This window comes from Ziziphus jujuba, chromosome 7, assembly GCF_031755915.1.
Source record: "Ziziphus jujuba cultivar Dongzao chromosome 7, ASM3175591v1".
NCBI classification, from domain to species: Eukaryota; Viridiplantae; Streptophyta; class Magnoliopsida; order Rosales; family Rhamnaceae; genus Ziziphus; species Ziziphus jujuba.
This window is the reverse complement of record NC_083385.1, coordinates 28,830,369-28,842,580: the sequence shown is the minus strand read 5'-3', so window position 1 is coordinate 28,842,580 and position 12,212 is coordinate 28,830,369. Positions and strand designations below refer to the sequence as shown.

Sequence of the window (12,212 nt, the reverse complement as noted above, 5' to 3'; positions counted from 1 at the left end):
AATTTTTTTTTGCATGTAGGTTTTGATATTTTGTTATTTTTTTGGTGAATAATTTTTGTTAATTTGTTAGTAACAAATACACTAACATTTTAGTTTATTTAAAAATAAATAAAAAGATAATTTAAAATATTGTATCATTTTAGTTTGGTATTAGAAAATTTAATGAACTCATTTGTTATATGTAATATCATTTTACTTTTTATTCTCATTTTCAATATGAACTAGTATGATAAAAAAAGAAAAAAGAAAAATGAACCCCTAGTTATTTATTTGTATCATGTGATAATAATTTGTTAGTTTAAAATAAATAGCTAGGCTGAAGTTGAAAATTTTTCTTCTCCAAAGTAACTGTTAAAATGAAAACAAAAACAAACTAAAAAAACATAAACATTAACAAGCAAACCTTTAAACTTTTTATTGTTCCCATCCTGTAGAAATTAGTATGTGACATCCGAATATATAGTGTAAACTTGATCTTGTTTATTTCCTATAAATTGAAAGGGGATCCAAATCCAATTCCCAAGACTACCTAATTAGATGATAAAATGAGAAGTACAAGTGAAACTGGAGGATCCAAAATCAATTTCTCGAAAGACTAATGAGTAGAAAAACCATAAATTAGCAAAATAAATGAATTAGTCAAAATTTTGTAAGATATCCAACATATATATGTATATATGAAGTCTTTGAAACTATTAGCATCGAAACAGAAATAATCCCCACACCAGCAAAGGCGTAAACGTAGGCAAATCACATGTTCATCGCCAATAGACATGAAATATGAATAGATTAAAAAAATAATAATAAAATAAAATAAATCATGGTAAATTCTGTTAGATAAAAAAAATTATATACATAATAAACCCACATATAATAATTTAAATTTTTAAAATCAGTGATAATTTAATATGATATTAAAGTTAAGATTCTAAAAATTTACTAGAAATCTTTGTTAAAATTTTACTACTATCATATTACCAATTTTATTCTTTTGAATACCCCTCTGGAACAGAGAGGAAAAATTAAAGAATACGTTTTTGCATTGTGTGGGTGGTAAGCTTAGGTACTAAAAGTTCACAGAAAAAGACTTGTGTCCAAGATTTAAAGTATTTATTGTATCTTGGAAGTAGAGTATCATAGAACCATCTGCATTGGTGAAGTGAAAATTTTTTTAAAGACACTGTGATATGACACAGACTTTAGACAAATCAATCAACTACAAACATACAGGTTTTGAAAATTGTTTTATTTTTCCTAATTTTTTTCGTAACATTTTAATCATCCACAAATAGGGCAATGGGGAAATAACTCCAACCACATCAACATGGTGATAGCATGGGCAAAATGACTACATGACTTGAGGATGAGTCAAATCAGTGGCCAGAATTTCATGCTTAGCAAAGACAATATTGAGAATGCTACAGGTACTTATTTCTATAAGGTATTGCATTGCTGTGATAATTGTATTTCTAACTTTAAGCCTCTGAAATGACTTATAGACAGGTAAATGCAAAATCAACAAGAATAGTTTTGTTATAATTCTCAAGTACATATCTGATGCCACAAGTTTAGGAAAGATGTGCACCTCTGAATATGATTGCTACACAAGCCAAGGCCACTTGTTTTCCTAGCAGAATAATGTTGGTTGATCTTCAAGCCAATAACGTGGCTATTGTTTTTTGCAGCTAAACTTTTCTTGCAATCCAAACATTTTTCTTTGCCAACAAGGCAACCAAACATCACTAACAATAGTTGTCCAAATCCAATAGCATAAATTATTTCTAGGAATGCGATTTCTTCCAACACAATCAAGTACCCGAGTCAGATTCAATATGTTACTTTCTAAGGACCAACGCGTGTAACTTAAATTGATTCCTACTTCTCAATTCACTAGATCAGAATGGTTGCTATAAATGATCTTGTACAACAAGAAAGAATGCCAAAAATGTCAAGCAAGCATTGGCACGAGTCCAGTTACAAACATCCAAAATATTGAGTTAGAAAATATAAGATCAAAAGCATCTCTAGCTCTTTATTACTGCGAATGTCTCCAAGTATGGCCACAAATCAAATCTAGAAATCCAATTACGCAGGATTCTGTTCTCGGTACTAAAAGGAACTAGCAAAATGCATGTGTTCTGTACCGCTGATTCTTTCCAGTCTTTGGTTGCATGTTGTCCCTTTCGCACCAGGTATTAGCTATAGCCAAGTAAACTTATAGTAAAACCATTCATGGAAGTATAAAATGTGGAAGAAATACGTGTCAATTGCCAAAGTGAATGGAGAAATGCAAAATTGCATGTGACATTTTTTGGTTTGAGCTAAAGGATAGCAGATTGAACATAATTAAAATGAGAATTCTAGGAATAACATTCAGGAGCTTGAAGAGTCTCCAAGAGAAGATGCACCATTTCCAACAACCTTTAAGCTGTGTCACCCCAACCTCTCTCAGATCCCATTCCTTGAAACCTATGACAATGGGAATGGAAGTTAAAACAGCGAAGTACAGATCTTTTTTGGTTGGAGCTTAGACAGGTATTCCTCTGCCCTCGCCAAAGCAGACCGAAGTTTTGGTATGCCCTTAATCAGATCGTTTAGCATCATTGACTGTACAAAATAACGATAATTTGACTTAAAAGTCCCTTTTATGAAGCTTTCAACACCTTTGTTATTACTTCATATGTAGTTTATATGTACGGATGAAAAAAGAAACTTTAGTTGCACTTATGATGAATATAAAAGTAAAGGAAAAGTTGGCTCAGTGATACATAATTGATAAGGCATCATATATGAGCTACTAAATCATCATAATTCCTGCAGGAGAAATTGCTTGTTCAATGGAAAAACCATGTCTTGAACAAAGTGACTTACATCACCATCATGTTAATGCGCACGAAGAAAGTCTAGCAGTGGCATCTAACTTTCTTTATTACGAAACATAACCGAAGATAGATGTCTGTTAGGAAATGAACTCCATAACCAATGGATGATGACTGGGTTGGTCGAGGGAATGTTGCATTAATTAAATGGCTCAAAATCAAGTTCAAGGACATAATTTCCATTGTTCCTGTCAAAATTTTGAAATACATAGTTGATCATTTTGTGGAAAGAGAATTAACAAGAGATGACAAAAATTGACCATAATGAATGAGAAAACATATAAACTAGACACAGATTCACAAATTAAAAACCAAAATGTAGTAAGGAAATCCCTTACTGTCCTGTCCATTCTCAAGTTCTTCTTTGAACCGAAGATACTCTGCAACAACTCAAAAAGATACACACAGAGTTTCATAAACATTAATACGAACACATTCTGAAACACCATGCCATGGACGAAATTGCAATGGCCACAAATGGAGGCAGGATTATAGCCTCCTACAATAGAAAATAAATAAAGGGCTTGATAATTAAGTAAACTCATTTCGATATATATATATATATATATATATGCTTTCTTCACTCGTTTAGGAAGAATTATAACATCCTCAGCATCCTTGAAAGGATATGCACTCAAAAATTCAGATCCAGGAGCCTGTTCAGTTTATCAAACTTGCCCCCAGACATATAAAATTAATGATGCTGTACTCTGTCTAGTAAGTACATTTACACCGAATCAATAGAAGGCCTGCTTTACACCATTCAATCAAGTTGAATTGATAATCACGAAATTATATAACTTTTGGCAACCCTATCCTCTGGACACTGGGGACTCAATTACCTCTCATAAATTCATGTATTATATAATTCTTTTTCCGATTTATAATCAAAGATAAGGTTTTATATATATATATATATCTATATAGCTGAAGATTACTACATAAAACCGAAACGAAATACTGATAAATAAAAAAAAAACACACAACTAAAGTTCCATTGACATTATAAAAAAAAAATTAGTAAAAAAAAAAAAAGCATAAACATAAACTAATTAAAGTTTCCAAAAGAAAGAAAAAAAAAAAAAACATAAATATAATTAATAATAAAAGAGCAGCTAGTAGTCAAAGCTAAAAAGAGCAGGAAAATTGTTGTAGCAGCGTATGAGAAGCCGATAAATGGTTACGTCCAAGTCATTTCGCAACCTGTTATATTTGATCTCTAAGATCCTGAGGTCGCACTCCAGCTCGCTGAACTGTCTCCAAAGATTGTCCAACTTGTCTCTCTCCTCTTTCTCCAACCACTTCACTTCTAATCCTCTATCTTCACAGTATTTGTGGAATGCTTTGTGGTAAACATTAACACTTTCGGTGGTGATTTTTCGCTTCTTCTTCTTCTTCACGATCTTCTTCTTATCATCGTCATCAGCAGAATCATCAATTTTGTTGTTAACCATCTCCTTCGTTTTCCTTTTCTCTTCAGATTCAGGTTCCCACACACATTGGTCCCACATCTGCTTGGATAGCTCGAATACTCTCTTGCTATGAGAATCATAATCAATTGACAAATTTGGATCGGCCAGTTTGTTCTTTTTGTTTTGCATAAACTTTCTCTTTAAACGTTTGATCTTGTCGGTGAACTGCTCACTTGATACATCAGCCACTAGTGAATCCTTGATAAGTGAATAAAATTGGTTCATGTTGCTTTTTTTTCCCAAGGATGAACATATTTTCTGGAGTTTGATTAGCCCTTCCAAAATAGTAATCTCGTCCTTCTCGCTCCACACTGTTATCTTCTTGTTCCTCCTCTTTTTCTCTTCTGGTACGTACTCTTCTTCTTCTTCGGAATCACGTACCACTTCCATTTCGTAATCACTTGATTCGTACGTACTTGTGGAATGACTTGACGCCATGGATGCACTAAAAACAGAATATCTAATATTAAAAGTTTTTGGCTGAATAATAAGAGAGCTATGTGGGTATCAGTTTTGGCTTATAACCCATATTTATTATATACACATAATAAATGAAGACTTGAAGAGCCTCTCTTTTCTTCCCGCCCATTTAATTTTTATTTTTTTACTGTATTATTATTTCCCGCCAAACATTTAGGCTATTTATATATACATTATCAATCACTTAAACTGATTTATTGATTTGATAAAATGAAGGCATTTTCTTAGATTTTTGGTGTAGTGGCAAAAGCTTGAAAATTTGTAATTTTTGTTTTCCCGCATTTGGCAGCAAAGAGATCATTATTTTGAGTGATAGAATGTAAGTCAACATTTAATAAAACCGTTAATTGATACTTCTATGATAAATAAGGGAAACAAAATAAAGCTTTTCCATCTTATAAGATATATATATAGACAAGTAATTATCAACACGAATAATAACTGATTACTACATTATTTCAAATTTTTTTTTTTTATTTGACGAAATTTGCTTCCATATTGAATCACGTTTACTAAAATTAATAAATAAGGGGACCATCACCCATATAAAGGTTTATAACAAATAATCTATCAATTATATAATGTAATAGTCCATATTTATCTTTTAGAAAACTTTAAATGTCTCATATCCATATCCATATTTAACCATACTAACCAAAACAAGATTTCTCTCTTCTAATTAAGTTTTCAATCCAAACCATTTCTTGATTTCTCAACCCCATGATTCTCTCTTCTTTATTTAGGTATTAAATTTTATTTCGAAAACAGAAATAGTGACCAATTTTTTTCTTCCCTTTACCCTATCCATTTTTTTCACATTGTCAACCCAAAATGACTTTTTGTTTCCCCAAAAAAAAAGAATATATATATATATATATATATAATTAAGTTTTCAATCCAAACCATTTTTTGATTTCTCAACCCCATGATTCTCTCTTCTTTATTTAGGCATTAAATTTTATTTCGAAAACAGAAATAGTGACCAATTTTTTTCACATTGTCAACCCAAAATGACTTTTTGTTTCCCCCAAAAAAAAAATAAAAATATATATATATATATATATATTCGATTCTCTCTTTCTATGTGTCAATAAGGTAGCGAACATTCCATCAAACCTAGAATTTTCATTCATAACAGTGATAAAAGCATCAATTGCAAGTTTTGATTGGAAATTAATTATTTATTTTGAAATGATCTTTGATGTTTTCGCAAATTATCAACATTTTTTTTTTTTAGTTCTGATTTAAACACAATATTTAATAATAGCTATTCTTGTGGCCATGAACTTTTTGGTTTTGGAGAGTATGAATATTTGGCTTACATTATCAAATAAGGTAGGAGACAGATGACCAAAGAAAAAAAAAAAAAATGGTTAACGAAAAGAGAGGAGGATAATGCATGGAGAGTAACAGAATCATAATATTCAATATAATGGGAGAAGAGAGAAATTTGACTGGAATTTTGTTTATATTTATTTTGTTTATTTAAAATAGAAAGAATTCGGAGATGAGTGTAAAGAGTACAAAGGATTAAAAATCAGGAAGAAAAGAAAAGAAAACTGGCATTGCATTAGTTTATTGGACCTCCTTCCAAGATAAATGCATAGAATACTAATAAGCTTTAAATTCTTTAGAAGACAATGCCCAAAAAGTTGTAAAGAACTTAATTTAAGAATGATCATAAAGATCTCATTAATTATCACTAAAGATTTGAGTTTTGAAGATAAGGTATTGAGTTGTATGATAGTAGTTTAAGCTTTTGGAATAAATGATAATTTAATATGGTATCGAAAGTTCAAAAATCCTAAACACCTAGGTTCAAGTCACACTACTACCCATTCAAAAAGAATTAACACTTGTAAGTAACAAAGTGACCTATAAGCAAAGGGAAATGTTAGACTTAGATAGATGTATATATTAAACTCACTTAAGCATTTAGGATTAGAGGTAGTTCAACAAATAGAACTTCAGCTTTATCATTCTTTGTTTTCTGGCTGGATTTGATTTTCAGGGCAAGGTTGATTTCAACAACCGCGATACATATGAGTTCTTTTTCAAAGAGTATTTGGAAAGAATCAAGGACAAAGAAGGCTTAACATGGGAGCATATTCGTTGCTCTGCCAACTCCATGAAGGATAAGAATTACAGGTGTGAGTTTGGTTCAAATGAAATTAGCAAAATGGAAGAATATATTTGCGAATCTGAAGAAGAAAATGATCTCGACGAATCTGATGACGATGAATTGGAGGAGCCTGAAGAATATAAGCCACATGGGAAGAAAAACACATCTAAGAAAAAGATTGGTATGATGAAAGAAAAAGGGAAAAAATCAAAGAGAACTAAGTTTATTGCTTGGGGATCACAACCTCTGATTGAATTCCTCGCTTCCATTTGTCAAGGGACATCAAAACAATTATCACAATATGATGTTACTACCATAGTTACAAACTACTGCATTGAAAACAAGCTTTTTCATTCAGAAAAGAAGAAGAAAATAATATGTGATGCAAGGCTACAATGTCTTTTGGGAAGAAAATCATTGAATAAAAATAGTATATATAATCTTTTGACCATCCATTTTGCTGAAAATTTTGAGCAATCGGAGCAGGATGACTTTGGCAGTAGTTCTGAACATAAGGATGGGGGTTTATTGGGGGCCTGTAAAAGCCAGAGAAAGTTGAAAAAACGTAGAGAAGATCAGAAGATCAAAGAAACTGAAGAACTGTCAAAGAGCAGTTTTGCATCTATAATTGCCGGGAACATCAAGCTTGTCTATTTGAAGAGGAGTTTAGTGGAGCAACTACTGAAGGAACCAAAGACCTTTGATGCTAAAGTTGTGGGAAGTTTTGTGAAAGTCAAATCTGAACCCAATGACTACTTACAAAGCAATTCTCACCAGCTTTTGCAAGTTAAAGGTAATTTTCTTAATGATGCTATTAATTAATATAATGATGGCTTGAGTTTTAATTCTGTATATTTTGTTTTGCTTTTTGGTTTTTGTTTTGTTTTTGTTTTTTGTTTTATATATATATATATATATTTTAATCTAGTATTGGCCTATAGCCACTAGGATATCTTTGTTTTTTCTACCACATTTTGATTAACAACAAAAATATTATGAAAGGCTAGGTATCAACGGCAGGTTAAAATTTCTAGCAAATAACAGATGAACTTTATCAAAGACATGGCAGTAACTTTATGTTGAAATTGGGCCTCAATGAAAAACTGATTGATTAGCCTCTGGAAAATATTTTCTAAAGAATTTTTCACATGCTTTATTATTCTCCTACAAACCTAAGAATCTAGGTCTATATACTTCTTCCAGCAGAATAGATGGTTAATTATCATTATGATTGTTGTTGTTATCGTCGTCGTTGACATTATTAATTTATTTATATTTTATTTTTCATTTCTGCTAGTGGTCATTGAATGTTGATAAAAGTTAACACTAAACTCAAACTCAAATTTCATTGTTCTTATATTTATTGAAAATGTCATGTTTTAGTATTTTTTAGATGATTACCCATCTTCTTGTATTCCACATTCTTTATAGGTGTGAATAGATTAAAAAATAGTGAAATGAATGAAGAAATTCTATTGGAGCTTTCCAATTGGCTGAAACATGTGCCCATCTGCAAGCTATCAGACGACAACTTTTGTGAGGTAATTTCATAGCAAATATTTTTGTGCATATATGTGCATTATTATTATTATTATTATTATTATCATCATCATCATCATCATCATCAGTTTTTGCTGTAGTTAACCGATATGGGAGTATTTACTATAGTTATATTTTTAGAATTAAATGAGATTGCTAATAAAGTTGGCCCCTGATTGGGTAGATCCGATGGTGTTTAAATCAGTGACTTAATTTCCAATAACTACTCATTGTTTGTGCCCCATTGGATATACATATGCCTATTCAAGGGCCAAGATGATTTGTTAAAGATTCTTTGTCAAATACCTTGCTTCATGGAGCACTCCTCCTGTTTAAATTAGGTACTAAATATAATTTTTTAAAATTGGATTAGACTTTAAGGCCCACTTTTTAATAGTCTAAGCTTGATATTTTATTTTATGTTTTGGGATGAAAAGAAGCTAAATTCGTGAAGGAGATACATCATTAATTCTCCCCCCCCCCCCCCCCCAAAAAAAAAGAAAAAAGAAAAAAATCATTAATAAAAGAGGTTTGCTATTAGTCATCACAATTGGATATCACCAATAGGATCCATTGTTGACATGGCAATAATCAATTGGTTTCATTTAAATTACTTTTGATTTCTTAAAACTAAAAACCTATACGGGAAAGTGAACCATGGTGGTAGCTAATTAAATTGCCATGTCTATGTAGCATCCACTGGTGGTCATCAAACCACGGTGGCAGGTGACATTTTTCTTAATAAAAATAGTTTTAAGCTTTTATTATTGAAGATAACTTTACAATTTTCATATGTTAATAATAATGTAACTGTCAAAGATAATGTAAGTATAAATTTGACCACTACCCAATGGTATAAGTTTTGGAGAATAATGATAATTCAACTTGGTGCCAGACCCACATATCTTATATGAATATGTCAACAAATAATATCTTAACATATATGATTTGCTAAATAAAGTTGGTAAATATTTTGATGTGTGTAGCAGTACTGATTGGTAAATAATGAAAACCTTGTAATAAGAAAATTTTTATTAGCTTTCTAGTTATTGATAAAACAACAAGTATAGTTAGTTCAGCTTATTTTGCACAAGAAAGTGCTTAAAGACAATGTGAAAAAAAAAGAAAAAAAAAAGGGGCAGATAATTCAGCTCTTACAAAAATAAGGTTAAATATTGAAAGAAAACCAAAAGCTTTTGCATTTTAATTTAAAGGGCTATTATTAAGATTTAGAATTGGTTTTCAATCATATTAAAAAAAAAAAAAATTAGGTGTATAACAATACACATAAAACTCAAGATTCAAAATAAATAACATTATTTTGAATAAAAATATCTTTGAAATTTTGATTAGGCCATGAAGCGTTGGTATTAAAAAAAGAGAGACAAGTTGCAAGCGACCAACTTGTCTTTAGATAAAAGAGGTTGAATGCAATTATTTTTACCTTTGTTACTTTGTTGTGGGAGTTCTTTTGTCTTTTGTTGTGAACGAGTTTTGAGTGATGAGAAAGAGTACACTTTGACCTTGTCTAAAAGTGACCTTTTTTAAGTGTCGGGGCAAAACGTTAAAAAATATTAATCATTATAAGATTGAATACGTATTGAATATAAAAAATATTTAAATTATTGTCGGGGCACCCCTCTTTGTCAATTGTAAATTGTGTTGGCTTGACATGTACCAATCCTTACAGTTCAAGCTTTTGCAATGGATGGTAACGTAGCCAATTGCCTAATTGTTCTTTTGTTAGAATCTTGTTAACCTCTATTTTGCTAGAATTTTGGAACCATTAGAAAATTGCAGAAACAAAACCACTTAATTTATTGTACTGCATATGTAAGGGGCAAATTTTTAATTGCATATGGCTCCATATGTGAGGAAAATTGTGTGTTAATTGTTGGTTGTGCCGACAAATTTAAGTTTTGGGAATGATTGTACTTTGAATTTCTTTTCATCTTTCCGTTAAAATCATTTCTTGTTTGCAACTTCCTAATATGAATTTTTGGTTCATATGTTCATTAATTGAATAAAACCAACACCTAAATGTCGTCGCTTTTAAATTTATAGTTTATAATTTTTTTCATCTAACATTAGTGGACTTGGTTGACTATTATTATTTAAATTTATAGTTTATAATGTTTTCATGTAAAATTAGTGAACTTGGTTGACCATTATTATATGCAGGAAGAATGTAAAGATTTCATCAAACAATGAATGCTGGCCTACTTAAAAAGCCTACTGTGGTAAGTTATCTCATGCATATATGATTAATGTGTTAAATACATGGACAATAATAAACTGTACGATGACTCTTTTGCTCATTAGATTGAATGGGAACAAGGAAAGATGACTTTCATGGCAGCGTCAAGGACTGGATCATTAGACTAACTTATTAGGATTTGACTTGGGTGGCTTAATATGTGAATCACTTTCATATTCAATGTCCTATAATGTGAAACTTCCACTTATTTTCTTTGTGGCTTGACTCAACTGATTGTTATTGTTGATAGTAGCTTGATTCAGCTGTCTGTTCATTTTGTCTGTGTTTCAAGAAATTAGTTTTGACAAAGGAGAAAACATCATTTGGTTGAGTTTTCATGGGGAAGTAAATGCCATTTTCGTTTCGTAAAGTTACAAAAATATTATCATGGCTGTGATAGCCACTCTTCTAGACTTTTATGCTTTATCCTCAACTTTCAAAACCCTTTGATAAGATTCCTTTAACATCTTTGGGCAATACATCTCAACTTTGGGTTGCATGTAAGTTTACCAGACATTAATGAATTTGTTAAAATATGAAATAATAATAATAATAATAATAAAAGGGATAAAGAACACAAAGGGTTTAACATTTTTGGTCAAAATTGACCTAAAAATATTATGTAAAACAAATTCTTAATTATATTCTACATCAAGCGTACCATTAAACATGTTCACCAATCCCAAACTAGGACTCTTTGTTTTCAACAAAGCATCTTTCCACATTGGCTAATTGACTGGCTAGACTGTAACTAATTTTGCCAATTGACTTAAATGAAGGTTCTTCCAATGTGGTTGTGGCATTTTACATTTTTTATCAACAACATTAGTTTACTCGTTTGCATCTCATTGTTTCTTCTGCAATTTATACTTGTCTTTCTTTATTTTTATTGACTATTTTCAGTTAAAAATGCTTAACTACTTCAGGGGATGATGATTTAACAAAAGTATCTCCAAAAATAAGAAAACTGTGGTATTTAAATTTTAAACTATTTCCTTTTTGGTTGAATTCTGAGGTGATTAACCATGGAATTTGATAGGTTGATCAACTTAAGGCACAATTCATATGATAATAATTTTAAAGTTTTTTTGCGTTAAATTTGCAACTAAAATAAAACAAAAAATATATTTTAATTTTATAACCAGAGAATACCTTGTTTGTTAGGTGGAGCTTGAAGAGAAGGCCAGAACTCTATACGAGGATATAACAAAGCATGTATGGGCTTTCTTAACCTCTTAAAATAATGTTGTGATATGTCTTGTCTTTATCTGTAAAGAATCAATGTTTGAACACTTTGATCTTGTCTTTATCTGTAAAGAATCAATGTTTGAACACTTTGATTATAAGACTTTGGCTGCCTTCTAGGCAAGGAAGACTTTTATTGGGTAATTTCTTAAATTGCTTTTGGATGGTAAATTCATAATTTTTCTGTGAAAGCAAAATTCTATTGACTTAAATTTTTT

General features: G+C 30.7%; 2 protein-coding genes and 1 pseudogene across 2 annotated transcripts; 1 reads left to right on the top strand and 2 right to left on the bottom strand.

Moving 5' to 3' along the window:
* Positions 1-2,253: 2,253 nt before the first annotated feature.
* LOC132804506 (sucrose synthase 2-like) lies at positions 2,254-3,341 on the bottom strand (annotated as a pseudogene).
* A 653-nt stretch (positions 3,342-3,994) lies between these two features.
* LOC107434195 (transcription factor STKL2) lies at positions 3,995-4,822 on the bottom strand. The gene has a single exon (XM_016045626.3). It carries the CDS (start codon positions 4,787-4,789, stop codon positions 3,995-3,997), a length of 795 nt encoding a protein of 264 aa, XP_015901112.1. The 5' UTR covers positions 4,790-4,822.
* Positions 4,823-6,505: 1,683 nt separating this feature from the next.
* Positions 6,506-10,877, top strand: LOC125423786 (uncharacterized protein At5g08430). Its single transcript, XM_048478930.2, has 4 exons — positions 6,506-6,559; positions 6,843-7,746; positions 8,385-8,494; positions 10,815-10,877. Exons 1-4 carry the CDS (start codon positions 6,506-6,508, stop codon positions 10,875-10,877), a joined length of 1,131 nt encoding a protein of 376 aa, XP_048334887.1.
* Positions 10,878-12,212: the final 1,335 nt, after the last annotated feature.